Below are 22,192 nucleotides of genomic sequence, written 5' to 3'. Positions count from 1 at the left end.
ATTCATGGATTAAATAAGTGAGGCCTGGAAGGGAATTGCTCAGGAATCTCTCAGCATATGAAAGTGTAGACAAGTTGTAGAAAAGAGCTGAAATGACTTTAGGCATCATTTAGGGAATGATGTCCGTGGAGAGGCTTTAAGAAGTTGCTGATGATAATATTCTCTGAAAGCTCTTGCTATAGATTTGCTACAAAAGAAGTGCTTTGGTTTGGTGGAGGAAAGGTTCATAACAATCATTTCCTGAAAGCAATGAGGAATTTCTGTTTGGTGAATTTGCCTCTTCCTGATAATCTTCATATCCAAATGGCTCTATTTTGTCTACCCCAAAGTAATGATTGTACTCTGAACAGAGTGGATGTGGGAATTTGGGGACGTATTGTGTACATGAGCTCAGATGAGCAGACTGAGAGCTCCCGTCAGATCTTCTGGGTCAAAAGGAGCTGGGAAATAAATAAGAATATGAGGATCCCACTTTCTAGTATATCCTCAGCTTCAGAAATGAGAAAACAAACAATGCTGCTCACCTTTCTGTACTTTCTGAGAAGCAGTCATAGAAGAGGTGCTTACCAAAGGCTTTCTGTATTGCTTGTAGACAACTCCAGCGGTGCAAAGTCGGACATGGACATGGCATATGAAAGAGCCCGGGTGCACTTTGCCTTGGAGGATGTGGCCAGCGGCCCAGTCGTGGGCAAGGTAGGTCCTGACCCTTGGAGAGCCCAGTGTGGTGCTTGCATTGTGCTTCCTCACATCGTTGTTCTTTGAGTAATATTCTTGAATAATTGAATAATACTTCAGAGCACTGCCCCTGCAACTCTGTACAAGTTGTGATTTTGGTCTTCTTGTACTGGTGTATTTTAACTTGTAGTTGTTTCAGTAGATTTGGGTGACTGTTCAGGCTTTCTGGAGCAGATCTTGAAACTCTGTGGAGATTCTCTTGGCAAGTAATGGGAAAGCACTGCTGCAACATCTTGGTTGTAGGTATTCATAGAATCCCAGACTAGTTTGGGTTGGAAAGGACCTTAAAGCTCGTCCAGCTCCAACCCCTGCCACGGGCAGGGACACCTTCCACTAGAGCAGCTTGCTCCAAGCCCCTGTGTCCAACCTGGCCTTGAACACTGCCAGGGATGGGGCAGCCACAGCTTCTCTGGGCACCCTGGGCCAGCGCCTCAGCACCCTCACAGGGAAGAGCTTCTGCCTCAGAGCTCATCTGAGTCTCCCCTCTGGCAGGTTAAAGCCATTCCCCTTGGCCTGTCCCTACAGGCCCTTGTCCAAAGCCCCTCTCCAGGTTTGTTATAGGCCCCCTTTAATTATTATTGCCTTCATCTGACTCAGGAGAAGGATTATTTGGAAAGGTGAGTTTATCAGACCGTGCTTCGTTTGTGAAAATAAAAATGAGAAGCTTGTGTCAGCCTCTGAATTTCCTGCAGGTTTTCTGTCATGATTTATGAATCTGTGTTTCCGTTCATGGTCTGGTTTTTGTGAACACTGACCTGGAAGTTAAGGGTGCTTTTGAATTATAAAGCTGCAAACCAGAAGCTGTGGCTCAGTGTGACCTTTACAGACGCTTCATCCTTTCTTCAGCTTTCCATACAGTGTTGATCAGGTTTTCTGTCAAGCTGGCGGCTACCCAGTTCCTGAGAAATCTCTTACTCCTCCCTTCCAGAAGCTGCAATGAGTAACTTTGTTTGACTTGAGTGTCAAGCCTTGCAGAGAAATACCAAGATAATGAAGTTAGCAAGCTGTTGCTTTTAAAAACCTAGCTTTGTTTTTTCTGCAGGCCACCAGTTGTGGGTAGAGAACACAGATGATATGGCAAGTTTTTGTTGGGTAGGTGCCAGTTCTGATCTTTAAATCAATACTTGTGTACCTGTTCTTGCAGTCGATACTGAAGAAGTCTGTGACAGTGGCAGAAGCTCCTTCAGCAGTTTTCCATTATAGCGCTGTGCAAGATGTCTGTAACACCAAACATATTGATGCCATCGTCGAAGCAGCAAAGAAAGACCTTTCAACCTTGATGAAACTTGATGTAAGTGATTGCAGGAAGAAGTGGCTTTGGTTTTGCTTTTCATCTCGTTCTGCTAAGCACCAAGAAGTAAATTGTCTCCCTAGTATACTGTGGACTGGCTGAGTGGTTTATTCTCTGGTCTGTTGAAGTTATTAGCAGCACTGCAATAAATCTGCATTATCCTGCCATATGAAAAGACCCTATGAAATGCAGTGCATGGATCTTTCCTCAGTGTGTACAGAGTTATCTGGATAAGAAGTAAATGTGCAATTTCTGCTGCCTTGTAATTTCATGCTCTCATGTCCTGTGTGAAGAAGTGATGTAAAGGCATTCAGGTGATGGCTGAATCCATTTATCTGTTGGCACAGCACTGAGTGCCTTGATGGGTTTTGGAATTGAAGCTGTGTGTTTGGCCAAGGGCTGTGAGTGCATTTCAGAGCTGAGGGACTGTGCCATGCCCGTTGGTGCCCTTGCAGGTATCACTGGTGAGCAGAGCCCCTGCTTATCACTTCTCTGTTGTAAGAAGGAATGAAAATGTTTGTTTTCATCATTCCTATGATTCCAGCTGCATTTCACTACAGAGGTGTCTCTGTTCATGCAGCTAATAGGGCAATTTGTGGAAACTGTACGTCTGTCTCAATCAGTCCTAGCTATCCTGGTTTTCTTTCAGCATGTATTTCACTAACTGAAGGGTGTGATGCTGCCCCAGGCCTGGGCACAGCTGCTGCAGCCTTGTCCTGTGCTTCAAGAGCTCTCACCAAACAACACTTGCTAGAGCTTAAAAGCATTTACTTTTGGATTTTAACATTCCAAATTATTCCTCTTGCATCTTCCAGTTCTTGGTTGTGATCCTTCAGTTGCCAGCAGTGGGGCTTGAGATGAATGATCTGCAGTCTGGTTTGGCAGAAGGTGCTGTACTGTGTGTGGCCTGCGGGAGAATTAAGTCTCTTGTTAGGTTAATTGTAAGTTTTGGGGTTTTTTTTCAGGCATTTATCTGCTCAGGAAAGGTTACAGACTATTTTACAGTTACGTCAATGGCAGACAGAATAAAGCAGGACTAGATACTTCCATCTGTTCTGATCAGCCTCCTGTTTCTGACAGAACTGCCCTCACACAGTGCTTGTGACACAAGTTTATATCAAATATACAACTGGTGTCTTCCTTTTTAGATATTTGGATCATGAGCAAAAATTCCAGGATCACTGGTGCTCCCAATTACAGCACTTCTGTTTATGTTTTTAATCTAGAATAAATTTCTCAGTAATTGACAAGTGAACAGGTTAAAGTTATTTGGAACTGCATCGTAGAATCCCAGACTGGTTTGGGTTGGAAGGGACCTTAAAGCTCACCCAGTTCCCACGCCTACCATGAGCAGGGACACCTTCCACTAAAGCAGCTTGCTCCACGCCCCATACAACCTGGCCTTGAACGCTGCCAGAGACGGGGCAGCCACAACTTCTCTGTGCCAGTATAGGCAGTGTCTGTAGCATCGAGGATCTAAGTAATCATGAAATAAGGTAGGAGATCTAAATAATGAAATAAGGGAGGTTTTTCAGACTTTGATGTTGTAGCAACTCATATGTCACAAGCAAATAAGAAATGGATGGAATGTAGCCTGATCTCATTTAAAGATCAGTGTTAGTTTTTCTATGCAGGATTAGCAAAAGTCAAGTGTTCTCCAGGCAATGGAAGAAAAATCTTACTGTGGTTTGAAATGTTTGTGTTCAGTCCTGATTCCATAGAGGAAGAAAATGAATCCTGTGAGCTCTTCTTTTAAAACATCAGCTCAGAGCTTTTATTTCTTAGCTGGTTGGAGGCATTTGAAGTTGTCATTTTTTCAGAGCAGCCCATCAGGATGAATAAAACCCTGATGTTATTATGTCAGATGGGGGGGGGGGTTCTGGTTAGGTGGGTTTTTTATGAGACTCTAAGAAAGAGTGGAGGGGATCATTTGCTGTAGGAGGAAGGTGGTGTTATTTCAAATGCCCTTTAGGTATTTGACTTCAGGATTAAGATTTTTCCTCTTGTTTTAAATAACTTGAATCCTTTGGATCCCTGTCACAAATGGTTTTCAATCTCATACAACTTTCCCATGTTTTCAGCTTTATCTGCAGTTAGGAATGAGTTAATGCTGCAGGGCATATCTTCTGCCTGAGTTACAACAAAACAATGGTGTGTCCCAGTTAATTCCTGCTTTTGGTGAATGTTTAGAAGTGTTTTGTGCTTTCACTTCTGCATCATAAACCTCTGCTGGTGACACCAAGAAGGAAACTTGCTGTGAAATGGGTTCAGTTGTGCTGGTGACTTCTTTTCGTAAAAGCAAGTGGCTGGAGGAGGCTGGAGGGGATCAGTGGGAGGCTGTTCAGCTTGAACCCTGTGACTGTGCAGTGCTGGATTTGGGGTTGCTGCTCTGGCTCATTCAAGAGAGTAAGTGTCAGATAGGATGGACCATGTCTGTGATCTCGTTTGTAACCTCCTTCATTGCTTACTCAGGGTTGTAATAGCACAGAAAATAGGATTTCAAGGTCTGCTTGGAGGTCTTTCAGGCTCTTTTCATGCCCAAAGCAGAATCCAATATTGCTCCATCATTTCTGGCAGGTTTTTGACTCAGCTGCTCTTAAAGCTTTCCAGTGCTGAGCACAGCTTTGTGTGCAATGTACTCCAGTCCTTCAGGAGTCTGAGACATGAGAAAAATTCTTGCAACAGTTTTTGTTGGAGCTAATGCATCAGAGAAAGCTGTTGGTAAGCAGAGCTCACTGGGGAGCCTGTGTTCCCTTACTGTGAGACACTTCCATAGTTAGAGCTTTGCCTATAAGATTAGGTAATTCCCTACAACCGTAAATGTATAAATATAGCAGAACCATCACAGGAATTAGTTGATACTGCTGAACTGCAATATTTTGACAGGTGCTTGTCAGGTTTCCTGCATTGGACACGTTCCCATCAAACAGATTGCTTTCAATAAAACTGTTTTTTCATTAAGATCTGTTCTTTTTATCAGCTGGAGGTGGAAAGAGTAATTCTGATTATTTCACTTGCTCTATTTTTTCCAGCCAAAATGAATAGAGGAAACCCTGCAGAGCAATGGCAATGGTAAAGTGTTTATGTCTCTGCTGTTGCTCTCATTCCTGCTGCAATGAGGTTCATGACTATGGGCAGGTTCTGCTGAGGGGCTTGTGCTGAGCTGTATCACTGTGCACACAGCTCTTGCTCATGGTGGTTCTGCCTCTGTGGGGAAGTCCTGGACTTAACCTCAGCTCAGTTATGTGACTTTTGCCTTAAGCTTTCTCCTACCCATTTTTTGGATGATGATGATAATATCATACAATCACAGAGTGGTTTGGGTTGAGAGGGACCTTAAAGCCCATCCAGCTCCAACCCCTGCCACAGGCAGGGACACCTTGCACTAGAGCAGCTTGCTCCAAGCCCCTGTGTCCAACCTGGCCTTGAACACTGCCAGGGATGGGGCAGCCACAGCTTCTCTGGGCACCCTGTGCCAGCGCCTCAGCACCCTCACAGGGAAGAGCTTCTGCCTAAGAGCTCATCTCAGACTCTCCTCTGTCACCTTCAAGCCAAAAATGTTGAGATTCTGAAGATTTGCTGCTTTAGGTGGAAGATTTGCCAAAGCAAAGGTGGCCTCAAGCATTAGGGTTTGACACTGACTGCATGTGGGACACCAAATTGTATGGGCAGTTCTTTGAGATGGAAAGAAAACATTCTGTCCCTGCCTGCTGGTTGTCCCTCGGCACTCAGGATTATGGTGGTGACCAGTTTTGGAGCTGGAAAGGAATCTCTGTTCAGCTGAGACACTTAACTGGATCAGCTCCTTGCCATTGCAAGGGTTTAGGTTCATGTCCAAACCAAGGGTAGGCTTTTAGACAGGCCCTCCCTCCCGTGTGCTTTTCAGTCAGGAGGAATATTCCCACTCTCCTGTGCAATCCGCATGGGGATGGGCACAAGGATTCATTATTTTGGGGAAGTTTCCTTTGAAAGTAACTTCATGTTTTATGATTTTCATACCAGCTGATCGGGGTTTCATTTTGTTATAGACCCTCAAAAGAGTCTGGGGGCAGAACTGGCAAATACAAACTCATTAAGAATCCAAGTCTGATCATTGAAACCAATTAACCCTGGTTTTTCTTCTGGAAGAAATGGCTGTTGGGGAGAGAAGCACAAAAATCATGCACCATCTTTTAAAGAGACTCAAGCACTTATAACACTGGCTTTAGTAATTGTTCTTGTTTACTTTCTTTGGATGCTTCCTCGCATCTTGGATCTTTACATGAGCACAGACCCCTCTATACCCTTTCTCTCCAGGATCCTTCGCTGCTGAACGGCAAAGTGACGCTGCACCAGGTCACTGCTGGGACTGTGCTCTCGAGGCAGGGAGATCAGGTGAGAGAGCACCCAACTGTGGCTCAATCTTTGCCGTCCATCATAAGGTATTTATACACATTGATGGCAAATAAAACATTCCCACATGACCACTCCCAAAGTTTCTCTAGATGAAGCAATCCCAGCTCGTAGCCTTCCTGTGCGGTGACTAGCAGTGTAGCCAGAGATAGAGTCTCTGGTGCCTGTCTTTGTTCAGCAATTCAGTACCTTCAGAGAAGGTATGGGCTGTCGTAATTCCATCCTTCCGGAGGAGCTGCAGAGTGAGGGCAGCCTTTTGCCATGCTCCACACTGCAGGCTTTCAGTGCTGTCTCTCAGTTGCAGTATTTTTTCCCCCATACAATAGGAATTCCATGTTATTTGTTTATAGAAAACTCTATTTGGGATACAATGAGATTCTTTTATAATAACACTGTGTAAATAGAGCAGATTCTGCAAAGCAGCTGAGGGGCTGCTCCAGTTCCAGAGCTCCTGTGTTCTCAGCTGACCTGGGATGTCGCTCTCCATGCAGCTGCAATTACCCCGTTATTTCCATTTGCAATTGTGTTGTTATTCCTCGAGATCTCACAGATGCAGCCTTCATTTTTCATAACCATACAAAGAGAAACACATTTGTCAATATTGTGGCTGCTTAGTTTTAAATATTCATAACCTGCTTTTAATAATTCACTATTGTGTCTTATTTTATCACCTAATTGTTCAAAACCAGAGGGAGCTTTGTGGAAGACAGATCGGTCATGATAGTGCTGTCACTGTGATAATTGCTTTAGAATCTTTGGGGAATTTATTGAGCTCTTCTTCTATTTTCTCCAGGATGTTAATGTTTGCTTTGTGGTTTCGGGGATGCTTCATGTGTACCAGCGGAAGATAGACTCAGAGGAGGACACCTGCCTGTTCATTACCCACCCAGGAGAGCTTGTGGGGCAGCTCGCGGTCCTCACTGGGGAACCACTGATCTTCACCATCAAGGCCAATCGAGACTGCAGCTTCCTCTCCATCTCCAAGTCCCATTTCTATGAGTGAGTTCTGATGTGAAAACATATATTGATTTCTTTTTTCTTTGAAATCACATAATTGATTTTGGGAATGGATGGAGAGCATCCCAGAAACCAGCCATGGGCTGCATCTCCTGAGCGTGAGTAGCAGGTTGAGGGGAGGGGATTCTCCTCTGCTGCTCTCTGGGGAGAGCGCCCCTGCAGTCCTGATCCAGCTCTGGAGCAACAGCACAAGAGGGATGTGGGGCTGTGGGAGCGAGTCCGGAGGAGGCCATGGAGCTGCTGCGAGGGCTGGAGCAGCTCTGCTCTGGAGCCAGGCTGAGAGAGCTGGGCTGGGTCAGCCTGGAGAAGAGAAGGCTCCTGAAGGGGAGACCTTAGAGCAGCTCCAGTGCCTAAAGGGGCTGCAGGAAACCTGGAGAGGGGCTTTGGACAAGGGCCTGTAGGGACAGGCCAAGGTGAATGGCTTTAACCTGCCAGAGGGGAGACTCAGATGAGCTCTTAGGCAGAAGCTCTTCCCTGTGAGGGTGCTGAGGCGCTGGCCCAGGGTGCCCAGAGAAGCTGTGGCTGCCCCATCCCTGGCAATGTTCAAGGCCAGGTTGGACACAGGGGCTTGGAGCAAGCTGCTCTAGTGCAAGGTGTCCCTGCCCGTGGCAGGGGTTGGAGCTGGATGAGCTTTAAGGTCCCTTCCAACACAAACCAATCTGGGATTCTATGATTAAGCCCTTACCAGTCAGTCATCTCAAACCCATCAGTATATCAGCTCTTCATTGTTTTGGGACTAGTATAAATCTTTCTTTTTCTCCTCTGAAAAGCCTGTTGCCAATTCTCTGCATTTTAGGAGCAATATGATCTTCCAGCTTTGCATTTTTGCAAGTTCTCTTGAATCCCAAGCTTTATATCACTTCTATCTCCTGTTCCCATATTTAAAAGTGTCACTGTAGAAAGTCTTTGAGAACCATGAAGTTTCTGCAGGTTTGTTCTTTTTCGCTTAGAACTCTGAGAATAAAAAACTTGTTGATAAAATTAGAAGTAAGTTTTGTCTTTCTCTTTTTGTTCCAAATTCTGTACTCATAGTTCTACAGCACCAGGCTTTGTCCTTTGCTCAGAGCCTTCCAGGAACAACTGGTTCTTGGCTCTTACCTTACTGACAAGAAGTTTGACAAGAACCTCCATTATTCTCCAGAATTCCTTTCTTTTCGTGTCAAATACGTTACTCTGTTTCTTTGAGCTGCCTGAAGCATTGTATTAGGGGTTTTTTCAGTAATTAATGAGAGGGCAAAGCAGAAAGAGCATGGTCAATAGTTGCCATTAGGCAACAAGCACAGTAATGGAATAGCCCATGGTTTAGAATTACATGTTGGATGTTGGACTACAGATTCAATCCTTTTCACTGCAACTTTGGGGCAGTAACTTTGGTAGTAACACGACTGAATAACTGTCTGTAAATGCAGGGTTTAAGCACAGGGGTGACACCACCTAATTATATAGTACATACCTTAACCGCTCTGCTGTTTTGCTGGAGCGATGTATGAAGTGTGCAGTGCCTACGCTGCAACTGTTGGTGTCTCCTGAGGAACAGTGTAATCAAGCTGTCACCTGCTCTCCTGAGGGAACATGTTCAGGTTCTGCAGTACGAGGGACTCGTGTTTCTGCTTCAGTAAATCTCTCAGTTTGGAGTCTGAGCCATGTGCACTTGCCAGAGAAGCAGGAATTGTTTGATTTGTGTTTGCTATTGCCAGCCAAGCTAAGTATCATGTTGCATCCACATCCCCAAGAATATCTGCATAAGCCCCAAGCTTTCACAGGCACAGTTTAGCCCTTGCTGTGTTTGGGGAACTTTCTAGTAAAGAAGCCTCAGATTCCCTTCACGAACAGGCTTCTTCAATACAGAGCTTTGGGCTTTAATTTTCCCAGTGCCAGCTACGTTTGAAGCAGAAGAGCAAAGATGAAGATGCCCAAGTGAGAGGAAAGGAACCTGACTGATACATGGGGAAACCCCTTGCTTTCCATTTCTTGTGCACGAGGGTGGGCTTTTACCTTCTGTGCTAATACTCTTGTAGAAGCTCTACAGCACAGAGTGAAATAACAGCGCTCGAGATGGAGATAAAAGCAGCCTGTTAGTATTTTACATTCTGAATGCATTAAATATTAAGATATGTATCTTGAGGGAGGAACAGGAGTAAATGGCTCTTATTGATCACAGCAAACAGCCTGTGTGGGAGGTGGCTTTGAGTAGTAAATAGGCAAGTAGAGTAAAACCAGTCAGCTAAACCAGTCAGGGGCTTTTAGGGAGTTCATTTAACTCTTGAATCAGCCAAGAAGGGGGATAGAACGCCCAGCCCTATGTTGATGAGGGGTTAGGCTTGTCTGTTTATCAGTGCTTCTTCTGGTGTTCCTCTTCCAGCTCTGTCATTTGCTCCAAATTAGGTTCATGTGGTAAGGTTTCCATAAGGTAACATGTTGTCACGTGCAATAGGAGCTTATCAAACCCAAGATGATCTGTAGGTATCTGAGTGCGGGACATGGAAACCTCAGGGCAGGAGAGGAAAACTGGCCTGCTTTTCCATAACCTTTTAGTGGATGGATTTTAAACCATGCTGAATGGAGGAGCTGGTGTTCAGTTTAATTCACCTCGTAGCACATACAAGTACAGGGGTATAAGTTTGATGAGCTCAGTGTGGGACTGGGGTAGATGCAAATGAATCTCTTCTGTTTCAATTTCAGGGATTTGGGCTGAAGAAAAAGTAAGCTTCATTATGGCAAAAAGTAGGAATAAGAGGCGCTGGGTAAGGCGAGCAGGTAGCAGGAACGCTGCCTGCAGCACCCTGTGCACTGTACTTGATCCACAGTCACTGTCAGCTCTGTCTCTTGCTGCAGCTACAGGACTAAGGAATGAGAGATCTGATGGGTTAGAAACTTTAGGGTGGATTCTGTGCTATATCCAGGCAGTAAAGAGCTCCTGTTGAGTCTGCTTTTGCTGTTGTGTTCCAGGGTTAGGAACTGTGTTTCTGTTGTGGGGCAAAGACAATGCTTCTTTCGTGCCTTTCTGTCCTCTATTCATAAGGGTGCAAGGCTAGATACAAAGCTAACGTGGTTGGTGCTTAGTGAGAGTTCCCACCTAGGCAGAGTGATCATAGAATCCCAGACTGGTTTGTGTTGGAAGGGACCTTAAAACTCCTCCAGTTCCAACCGATGCCACGGGCAGAGACACCTTCCACTAGAGCAGGTTACTTCAAGCCCCATCCAACCTGGCTATGTTTGGTCTCCTAACTAGATTTTATTATGGCAATCCAGTATCTTTCACTGTAAAGGAAACTCTGATGCAGAAAACATACCAAGTAGTTATCATTTTTTCTCTTTGTTGCAGTCCATGTGTGGCTTTACCGTAGCTCCCTCACCTCTCTGTGTGTGCATGTCACATACCAGCTCCGTGTACACGTACCTGCTCCTTTGTGAATCGTGCTGTCTGCTCTGAAATGACTGAGTTTTGGTAGTCTGCCATCAGTTGTTCTTGGTGCTGCTAAGGAACAGAAAAGATAGGATGTCCTAACAAGTATCCCAGCTCAAGACGTGTGTAATCAGTCCACTCCTGTGGAGTAGTGCTTCAGTGGCAATGGGAGTACTTACTCACTGATCTTTAGTCTGAAAGGAATGAGAAATAAGCCATTCCTGAGCAGTTATCAGGTGTCTGTGGGAGCCATTTCCTGCAGTCAGGGTATTTGCAGTTAGCCCTGGCAGAACCTTCTCAGCGCTTTCCAGTGTGGGACCGGCATGGAATGACGTGGTGTCTCCATTGCTAGAGACTTTCAAGCATCACTCAATAGATTGTGTGTGAAGATCAGAAGTTTTATTAGAAGATGTTTCAATTCTTTGTGCTCTTTACAACAGGGAAAAGGGAACATTTGAAATATCAATCTGGTCTCTTGTTTTCAAGAGCATCGCGCTGTACATATAATAAATTTCAGACTTTATGTAAAATCATGGGGGAACAGTGAGCACATGCATGTGTGAGAGACTGGGAGGTGCAGAGCAGCAGGAAGAGCTCATCCTCTGAGCAGCATGAACGTTTCCTGAGTCATAAGAGACCTGGGAGAAGGGGGAGGTTGGGAGGGTGGTTCAAACAAGTGCTTCAATGGTGCCTTCCATCCATCTGCTCTCTTAGGGAAGGGAATTGGGCTGGGGAGCAGGATTAGTTGGCATTCTACTAGCTCAATCCTGCTGCTCTTTGGACAGTGCTGCCTTTGAGTGGCATTCCATCTGCATGGGTTAGAAGGCTGGCCAGTCCCGTGCTTTGTCAGGTTGTCTCTGATGTGGTGTGGTTGGGCAGCAGAGTGTGTGTATTCAGAGATGTATGAACTTCTGCATTAGCACCTGTGTAAGTGTCTGAGTTGCATTGGGATGTTGGGCCTGTGTGTACAGATTCCTGTTTCAGGGAAGTTCTTGAATAACACTTGTGTTTTCCCCTCCAGGATAATGCGGTCGCAGCCAAGTGTGGTTCTCGGCGTGGCCCACACTGTGGTGAAGAGGATGTCCCCATTTGTTAGGCAAATGGACTTTGCCCTAGACTGGATGGAGGTTGAGGCTGGGCGAGCTGTTTACAGGTGAGGTGTGGACAGAATTGTATCTTATCTGTTGAATATTTTGTATCTCATAGTTCAAGAGCTCTGCTCCCTTGGTGATTCAAAGCAGAAGAAACTCCCTGGACTGAGTTTATTGACTTCATCAGGTTTTTCTGTTTGCCTGTTTTGAGATGATTTTCTTTTTTCAGTACCCTTCAACACTGCTTCAGTCCCTTATGTCCAGATGTAATTAAAATTCCTTCATACTGTTCCTTCTCCTTTATGTGCCTCAGCAAGCTTTTTAAGTGACTTTAACTGAGAGGCCCTGGCACAGGTTGCCCAGAGAAGCTGTGGCTGCCCCATCCCTGGCAGTGTTCAAGGCCAGGCTGGACACAGGGGCTTGGAGCAATCTGTTCTAGTGAAAGGTGTCTCTGCCCATGGCAGGGGATTTGAACTGGATGAGCTTTAAGGTCCCTTCCAACACAAACCAGTCTGTGATTAAGAGATAGAAGGTCATACGTTCTGGTGGTAGCTTCTGTATTGTTAAGGGTATGAACATCTTTTGCTCGAATAAGTTTTTCAGCCTTTCCAAATTAAACAACAAAACTCAAAGGTAATCCAGTTAGGCTTATTCAAAATAAATAGAAAATAGGCACTGCATGTTATGTTTAAGGGGCAAAAGTTATCCTTGCGAAAACTTAACATGGATTTTTGTACTAGAATGCATTTGAGCAATTATATAGTTGCTGCAGTGGTGAGAGAATAAAGGTCTAATTTAATGCATGGTCTATAGAATCTATAGTTTTCATTTTCGTAACTACACCTGCAGCACCAATACTAAAGAAAGTTTTGGATTACTTTGTGCGTCAAAGCATAGAATCCCCACCTGGTTTGTGTTGGAAGGGACCTTAAAGCTCGTCCAGTTCCAACCCCCTGCCACGGGCAGGGACCCCTTCCACTAGAGCAGCTTGCTCCAAGCCCCTGTGTCCAACCTGGCCTTGAACACTGCCAGGGATGGGGCAGCCACAGCTTCTCTGGGCACCCTGTGCCAGCGCCTCAGCACCCTCACAGGGAAGAGCTTCTGCCTAAGATTTAATCCACATCTCCCCTCTTCAAAATTAAAGCCATTCCCCCTTATCCTGTCACCTTTTAACAGGTACCTGCTTGGTTTCTTGTTTGCTTGTTATGTTTAACTGTTAACTAAATAGGAACAAATGTATTCCTATGTCCTCTAAGCCAGGCAGGGAAAGCTGATCAGCTTTTGAAGATTCTTGATGCATTTGCTGAGCAGAGCTGCTTCACTGATCCTTGTTCCTGGTTATTCTCTCTGCAGGCAGGGAGACAAGTCAGACTGCACGTACATTGTGTTGAACGGTCGCCTTCGCTCAGTCATTCGGGTGGATGATGGCAAAAAGCACCTGACGGGTGAATATGGCCGAGGAGACCTCATTGGGGTGGTAAGAGCACGTTTCTGAATGAATTGTTTGCCTGAGAAAGACACTAAAACCACCAAAATCTTGCTCTGATCAGATGTTAATCTTAGTGAAGGGCTTTCACATGCTGGAAAGATGGAAAATCCCTTCTACTTGGAAACTTTAGATACTAATACATGAATGGGATTATTAGGCTTGATTTAAAAAGAAAGTAAACAAATAAAAGGCTACAACCCAATCAAAAAGCCCTGCCCGGTGCTCTTCTGTGGTGTGGGTTATTCTTTTTTCACATTGAGAAGAGCACAGCCTGGGGGAATAGTTCAAGAATTGCAGGAATGTGCACTAAATGGTGATTTCAATAAATTCAGTGTCAAGGAAAGATTCATTCTGGCTGGGGCAGCCTGGAAGTCCCTAGTCCAGCCGCTAAGAGGTAACTTCAGAGCTGCATCAGGTTGTCCAGGGAATGTGTAGTTATTAAAATTATTAAAGCAAATTTTGATTTCAAAGTTGTAGCATTTATCCATGTTTAATTTCTTTATGTTCATTTGTTGTTTCTCAGGCCTAGTTCACAACTGGAGTAGGGTCCTACATTGTCAGTATGCATGGCTTGTTTGATTTCTGTGTTTAACATTGGAGGGTTTCTGAAGGTCTGATATTGTTGTTCAGGCCCTATTTTGCTTTCTAAGCTGAAAACTAAGTATTTCATGTGTAACTGTTATAGCCAGAATGAGCCTACCTCTGAATAAAGAAACACAATAGCTGGTATTATTCCTATGGGAAGGAATTCTTGTTTATAGACATCAAGAGGAAGAGGAAGGAGCTGTACAAGGCTGTTTCCCTCTAGAGAGCTGATTCAGGGTTGTGTTGATTGCAAAAGATGATGGGTTTTGAAAGGGGCATGATCCAGCAGTTGAGCATTACCTAGAGAAGAGGTTCTCCGCTGCTGCTATGCCTGTCTCCTGTGACCCCTGGCTCTCTGTCCCTGGAGCTGGAGCACAATGCCAGCAACATGAGACCTCCTGGTGTCTCCTGGTGACCCACAGACCAGGATCTGTGTTGGTACAGGGTTTGTGGCAGACATCCCATGTGCTCTGAGAGACTGGGAGCTGACCTGACATAAAATCCCAGCCTGGTTTGTGTTGAAAGGGACCTTAAAGCTCATCCACTTCCAGCCCCTGCCACGGGCAGGGACACCTTCCACTAGAGCAGCTTGCTCCAAGCCCCTGTGTCCAACCTGGCCTTGAACACTGCCAGGGATGGGGCAGCCACAGCTTAAGGATATCTTCTCAAGATCAGTGCTGCTTCTGGCTGAGGAGTTCTATGGGCTTGGGATGTCCTTGGAGAAGCAGGGATGTTCTTGAGTGTGCTGAACGGTCATGAATTTAGTTTGTTCTTTTTTGGGCTATCTCTTCAGGTACCCCATAAAAGGGAAAATGGCATGGTTTGGCAGGAACAAAAGCTGAGATCTTTTGTGACTAATCCTGCTGGTATGAGGCCTTTTAGTGTGCAAATAAGGGTTTGTCAGTTTTGTCACATACAAGCATTTTCCTGCTCTTTTCCCTGCTTCCTTTCACCAGTGGTGGTTTGCAGCTTCATTCTCGAGCTTCTGGAGTTTTGCAGAGCTCCTGCATTAAAACAACAGAGCTGTTGTATCTTCTGAAAGCAGTTCTGACTGACCATAGAGTGCAGGCTCTGAACTCTATCTACGCCCCTGCGCAACCACTTGAGCAGGGTTTGGCACAATGTTTCATGCTGGGTCAACTGTTGGGTGCACAGAAATGGAGGTTGTTTGGGTGGATGGACTGGGATGTGTTACCTGTGACAATGCCGTGTTTACTGGTGAGTCCCCGAGCATGGGTACAGAAATACCCATAGAGTTGATGTTTAAAGCGTGAGTTTTCTGGATCCATATTTGGAGAGGGGCTTTGGACAAGGGCCTGTAGGGACAGGCCAAGGAATGACTTTAACCTGCCAGAGGGGAGACTGAGATGAGCTCTTAGGCAGAAGCTCTTCCCTGTGAGGGTGCTGAGGCACTGGCACAGGGTGCCCAGAGAAGCTGTGGCTGCCCCATCCCTGGCAGTGTTCAAGGCCAGGTTGGACACAGGGGCTTGGAGCAAGCTGCTCTAGTGGAAGGTGTCCCTGCCCGTGGCAGGGGTTGGAGCTGGAGGAGCTTTAAAATCCCTTCCAACACAAAACATTCCATGTTATGACATGAATCACTTTGAAGACTTTTGTGACTCCATGGACGTCATCAACTCCTTCCTGCCCACAGCGCCCAGGCCCACTGACTCACGCTGCCATTTGTTGAACGAATCCTGATGCTCTGGCTGTCTTTTGAAAACATGGGGGAGGATTTGTGAGGACGGCCAGGATGAACGTGGCCGTGCTCTGCGGAGGGCATTGCTAAAATGACATTTTTCGTTTTTTAAAGATCTGTGTATCCCCTTCTGCACGATTTGTTACAGCCTTTAAAAGCCTGCTGCAGGGTTGGGGTTTTTTCCCTGAAATTGAAGCAACTGAATGGTTCGAGGTGCTTGCAGGGCATGAAATGAGCAGTTGGTAATTGGTCTTAAGCTCCCCTGGTGGCATGTTCCTCACTGGAGCCCCTCCAAGACCCCCCATGGGCACTGAAAAGATCCATGAGTCTTTAGTCTATGTATTTTTGTTTACTGCCTTTATTACAGAGCTTCAGAACTGCCATGTGTCAGATGCAGGAGATGAGTCTCTGCCATGTCTGCTTGCAGAAGAAAAGCGTGAAAAACTGAAGGATTTCAGACAAGATGTTATTTTTCAAGCATGTGCATGTGCTCCCAAGGCTAAACTTGGGGCTCAAACTGTTTTGTTCCTTGTAGTGACTCAATGGCATCTGTTTTGGAGGTCTGTCAGTTCAGGGGGAGAAGAACAGATCAGAAACTGAAGTTTGCCTTCAAGTGGAGCCCTTGAAGAGCTGACGAGGACACTTATGTCAGAGGAAAATGATCCCAGCTCCATAAAAGCCTTTGTGGAGGGATGCTGCCCACTGCTTGCTGCTGCCCCTCTCCATGGGCAACTTTGGTTGCAGTATCTGGTCAAATCAAGTCAAAACTTGATTGAAAGCCTTCCAGGTAGTTTTTAAAGGACAGGGAGGAATCTCTTAGATACAGTTGATAGAATTTGACCTCTCTGGGGTGGAATCTTTTATTTGTTGGTGCTGTTGCTGCAGAAGCACTTGTGGAAAGATGTTGATGTGTTAATTTTATTAATCATTATGTGAGCTAAAGGGTGACTCACAAGTGCTGTGCCCAGGTGTCCCCAGAGGAAACTGGAAAAGCCCACTCTGTGTCCGTAGAGTGGAAGGGCTTCTCTTCACTGAGTTACTGATTTAAAATGTCTGTATTAATGGTTGGTTGGTTGGTTTTGGGTTTGGTTTTGGTTTGTTTTCTTTTTTTCCCTTTACGCTGCTGCTTTGGTTCTAATCTTGGTTAACTGCTCCAGCTGTAGGTTTTACTCGTTAGCTTGATCTCATTAACACATTGTTTCTTTGTTACCATAGAACCACAGACTGGTTTGTGTTGGAAGGGACCTTAAAGCCCATCCAGCTCCAACCCCTCCCATGGGCAGGGACACCTTCAACTAGAGCAGCTTGCTCCAAGCCCCTGTGTCCAACCTGGCCTTGAGCACTGCCAGGGATGGGGCAGCCACAGCTTCTCTGGGCACCCTGTGCCAGCGCCTCGGCACCCTCACAGGGAAGAGCTTCTGCCTAAGAGCTCATCTCAGTCTCCCCTCTGGCAGGTTAAAGCCATTCCCCTTGGCCTGTCCCTACAGGCCCTTGTCCCAAGCCCCTCTCCAGGTTTCCTGCAGCCCCTTTAGGCCCTGGAGCTGCTCTATGGTTTTCCCTTCAGGAGCCTTCTCCTCCAGGCTGACCCAGCCCAGCTCTCTTCAGCCCATTGATATGCCTGTGGCATATCAATGCACCAGCAAACAGGCCCAGGCTGTGACATTTAGTGCTTTCCTAACACCACTGATGAGGCTGGAGCAGTTCTTCAGTATTTTTTCACAACCTGCAGAACAAGCTGTCCCAGAGGGGTGACAGGATCCCCACTGCATTCGTCTGTTGCCATGGGTGTTCTTAGCTTTTTGCATTGTTGGCAGGACACTCGTGGGTGAGGAGGAGGAAGAAAATCCAATCAAGCTCTTACAGGATAATTTCCTGAAGGATAAGTTATTTGTATACTGCCTGCTCCCCTCCTGCGTCTGAAGGTGACAGAACCTTCTATGCAATTGTCTTTTTATGCAAGTCAACACCTTGTCTCAGTTGGGTTCCTGGAGAATGGCAGCAGCGTTGGGAAGATGACTCAGTGCCAGCAGTTCTTAGGGGCCTTGGTGACAGCTGTTGTGCTTAGAGTATTTTTAAAGCTGTCTCGTATGTAGTTTATAGCCAGACTTTCTGGTGGGCACCTGCCTCTTACCACTTGTGTGAAGTGCCTTAACCACAAACCTGCCAGCTCTCAAAGCACCCTATGGAGCAGGCAAGCTCCAGCAACATCGTGGTTCATACAACTCCGTGCAATGCTCCAGGCTTGGGGAAGAGTGGCTGGAAAGCTGCTCATGGAAAAGGACCTGAGGGTGCTGATTGATGGAGCTGAACATGAGCAGCTTGTGCCCAGGCAGCCAAGAAAGCCCCCAGCATCCTGGCCTGTATCAGCAATGGTCTCCCCAGCAGGACTGGGGCAATGATTGTGCCCCTGCACTGGGCACTCGTGAGGCTGCACCTCAAATCCTGTGTTCAGTTCTGGGCCCCTCACTACAAGAGAGACATTGAGGTGCTGGAGCGGGGTCAGAGAAGGGCAATGGAGCTGGTGCAGGGCCTGGAGCACAGTGTGATGGGGAACAGCTGAGGGACCTGGGGGGTTCAGTGTGGAGAAGAGAAGGCTCAGGGGGGACCTGATGGCTCCCTACAAGTGCCTGAGAGGAGGATGGAGCCAGGAGGGGCTGGGCTCTGCTCCCAAGGAACAAGGGATGGGACAAGAGGAGACGGCCTCAAGCTGCACCAGGGCAGGTTTAGATGGAGCTGAGGAACAATTCCTGCCCCAAAGGGTGCTCAGGCATTGAAACAGGCTGCCCAGGGCAGGGCTGCAGTTACCATCCCTGCAAGTGTTCACACACCGTGGAGACGAGGCCTCAGTGCCATGCGTTAGTGGTGGCCTTGGCAGTGCTAGGGTAAGGGTGGGACTGGATGAGCTTAAAGGGCTTCTCCAACCTGATTCTATGGTTCTGTGATTCTGTACAAGATCTTTTCTTATTCTCTTTAACAACCAGAATTCCCCTTCTTAATAGTAGGACTATATCCAGTTGTTTTGGGGTAGCAATATAGCAAAGCAAGTGCAGAAAGGCATTTGTGCACTAAGATTTTAACTTAACTCAGGGCAGCGTGAGTGGTAGATTGCAGAACCCTCATGTGTCAGTGCTGCGCACAGCAGCTCTGCTGTGGAAGAAATCACACTTCACATCCTAGAAATAATAGATATGTTAATTATTTTAGAGGTTAAGCTGTTCATCTCATTAGTGCAGTTAAATGTGCATGGCCTTTATGCCTCTCAAAAGTTGAACACTGAGCAGAATCTGTAAATGGTTTATCATTTCCTCAGGGGCTTGGAACATTGTGCTTTTGACATGTAACACTAACAGAAATCTTTAATTGCTGAGTAATCCTCAAAGGAAACACCAGTATCAGGATTACACTTGTCAGGCCTGTGTTCTTTGTCATTGTTAATGTTATCTACACCTCCGTCCTCTGATGAGTGCTGCTGTACACAACAACCGCGATACTGCTGGGTGAGGGCCACTCTGCAGGCTGCTTTTCTGGGTCCTGTTTAAGCATGTGAATGGGTTTTGGCCAATTATTTGACTGTGATTTTTTTTTTTTTTCCAACCAAGACTACTTCATTTGCTAAAGCTTTAAGTTACTAAAAGATATGTTTTGGGTTAATTCAGGTTGATGGTGCCTTGGGCACACTCTGTGTGCAGCCTGTATCTGTGGAAACTGGAGGCGGTTGATGTCCAAGACATGGTTGGAGAAGGAGGTGTTCTCTTTCCATCTTTTCTGCCATCTGTCTTGATAATGCATTACTAAAAAATATTATTTTCCTAGCAGGGTCTTAGGTGTGAAATTGTGTTTTAAGAAAACAAAGCCCAAACCCAAACAAACAAAACCCTAAACCCAACCAACCCAAACCCAGAGCACACAGCAGCAACCCCCCGGTATCTACCAGCAGCAAGGGAGACAGGGGAAGCTCTGGAGAATGAGTTCTCATTTGCACAGCTGAAGTAAGGTCAGACTGAAGTGAGCAGCTCAATGTCCTGATTTCCAGACTCCTCCTGAGGGTGGATTTGCCTGAGTTCAAGTCACTGGTCTGAGCCATTGAACCTTTCTTTCCTACAAGCACCTTCACTTATGGTGTGACCTGTGGGTACTATTTTTTCCCACTCTTATCTCTACAATAATATATTCTTTTATCCACAACAGCTTACCTTTTATCTTCATTTTCCTCAAGTTCTAAACAGCTGATGATGAAAGAAAGAGACCGTTCACAACTGAAAGTTCTTGTGGGACGGTTTAGTGGTCTCAGTGCTGGCTGGGAAAACCACAGGTACAGCTTTGACAGGCTCTGGTTTTACATTATCTGGCACTAATGTTATGTGGGTAAGTCATTTGGCTTTGTAGCTGTCTCAGATAAAACTGCCAAGAGCTTTATCTCCTTAGCCAAATTCTTTTGAGTATGAGGATCTTTGATGACAGATAGTGATAAGGTGATGACCTGCTGGGTTTCTGATAGGTGATTACACACATTCAACTCATTCCTTAAGCTCTTTAATGTCTCCCTCCTGCTGGACTCCCTTGTGATGATATCATTGCTAGGGTCCAGCAATGATACAACTTCTAATCCCGCCTCAGGGCAATCTTCCACCTCCCTTGCCTCCTGCTGCTTTCTCCCTTCCACTTTGGGAGATGCTGTGTGGGACTCAGCTTGGCTGGTGAGTGGCCAGGGTTAACATTGCATTCACATGTCCCCATGCAGCTACATGGCTCAGCTGATCACGAAAATTTAAGTCAAGATAAAGCTTCTTTCTTCCCTCCCCTCCTTCCTCATGACATTCCTCTAGAAATCCACATCATTTTTAACAACAAGCATCCAAGTTCAGCAGAAGCCACAGAAAGTATTTACAGGGGAAGAGTCAGCAGTGGAGGATGAGAGGGATGTTGCTGAAGTTCCAGCCGGCTTTAGTATTCTTGTGTGTGAAGCTGAGTTAAAGGCAATCAGATCTCATCTTGGTTGGAAGAGATACAAGCAGGTCATAGTGTTCTATATCTCTTCATCCACTGCTTAAATTAAGGTGTAATTTCACCATCAGAGGAGCTTGCTGCCTCCCTGTCAGTGGGGTTGCATTTACAGAGACTCTTCAAACCTGGATAAATCTGTTGGATTTGTTGGGTGTTTTGTCTGTGTGCTTCAGAGAGCTTTTGAGATGTTTTGTGGTGTTTGACTGTAATGTTGGATTGGGGAAGCAAAGCGTGCATGCATGAGGGTGCTGAGGCGCTGGCACAGGGTGCCCAGAGGAGCTGTGGCTGCCCCATCCCTGGCAGTGCTCAAGGCGAGGTTGGACACAGGGGCTTGGAGCAAGCTGCTCTAGTGGAAGGTGTCCCTGCCCATGGTAGGGGTTGGAACTGGATGAGCTTTAAGGCCCCTTCCAACACAAACCCAGCTGGGATTCTATGCAAGTTCCTATCTTTTCTATAGCCACACATATATAAGGAGTGAAACTTGAATACATGAGGTAGGACTGCTACTGGTTCTCTCCCCAGTTATAACCTTCCCCTTTTCTGTCCCTTAATGACGTTCACTGGTGCCACAGGGCTGTCATTGCACTGCTACAAAATGCAGGCTCAGGCCTTTGGGGAGAACCCGTACCATGATTCCACTGCCTTCATTACACAAGGTAGCAAGCTCAGCTAACTGAATTTCTACATGCACTTTGTATATGCACTTACACGTACAGACATATAACACTTACACGTATGAGTGTGTGTATATGTATGTATTTTATGTAACTATTTTATATTTATATATATATATATATATATAGTGAGAAAGGGAGGTTTGGATTCTTCTTCCTGCACTGCGAAAGTGCAGGATGTCCTCAGTCACAGGGTTAACTTGGCACATGAAAGATTGCAGAAGGTGGTTGTTAGAACAACTTTCAAGAGTACATGGTGTACTGCATTCAGCCCTGGCACCGCTCCCACAAATAGCATAGATTTGCAGCTTATCTGGTTGCTCTTCCCACTCATTCATTGCTTCCAGCAATGTCTCCTCCTTTGTCCTTTTCTGATACAAACAAGTTAATGTTTTGGATCCTTCTGAACTGATGGCTTCAGGAAGCACCTCTGACAGTAGCATCCTCTGCTGCTTCAGGTGCAAATGAGCTGAAGAAGGGTAGCTTGCTTAAACTGGAAAAAGAATGTTGTGTGTAGTGTTTGGTTGCCCTTCATGCAACATTGATCATGTTCCATTGCTGTGTCCAGTTGCAGCAGCAGCATCTCCTGCCCTTGTTGTAGCAAAGACACTCTGAAAATCCACGTGCATGTGTCTGTTGTGCCTCTGCTGTTCCAGTGCTTGTGTTGGCCACTTGGATACAGGGGTGCTATCTGGTACCTGTACAACTCACTGGTTGCCATCCCTTTGCTTGAGCCTCCTAAACTATCAGCAGATGTCAGTGTTGATACTTCTTCTTATGCCTTCATGGGTGCATCTACACTTCCTTGCACA

General features: G+C 45.9%; 1 protein-coding gene across 3 annotated transcripts in view; it reads left to right on the top strand.

Annotated features, from left to right (window-relative positions):
• PNPLA7 (patatin like domain 7, lysophospholipase) overlaps positions 1-22,192 on the top strand; it is a 126,072-nt gene that overhangs the window by 24,217 nt on the left and 79,663 nt on the right. For all 3 annotated transcript variants that reach the window (XM_080630523.1, XM_080630525.1, XM_080630524.1), the window contains 6 exons: positions 593-693; positions 1,880-2,026; positions 6,323-6,400; positions 7,212-7,417; positions 11,863-11,994; positions 13,286-13,409. In XM_080630523.1, coding sequence (XP_080486649.1) covers positions 593-693; positions 1,880-2,026; positions 6,323-6,400; positions 7,212-7,417; positions 11,863-11,994; positions 13,286-13,409 — 788 coding nt within the window. The remainder of the gene's footprint in view (positions 1-592; positions 694-1,879; positions 2,027-6,322; positions 6,401-7,211; positions 7,418-11,862; positions 11,995-13,285; positions 13,410-22,192) is intronic.

Source organism: Psittacula echo, assembly GCF_963264785.1.
Source record: "Psittacula echo genome assembly, chromosome: 16".
Lineage (NCBI taxonomy): Eukaryota > Metazoa > Chordata > Aves > Psittaciformes > Psittacidae > Psittacula > Psittacula echo.
The sequence above is the reverse complement of the archived record's forward strand: the minus strand, read 5'-3'. Positions and strand labels throughout refer to the sequence as shown.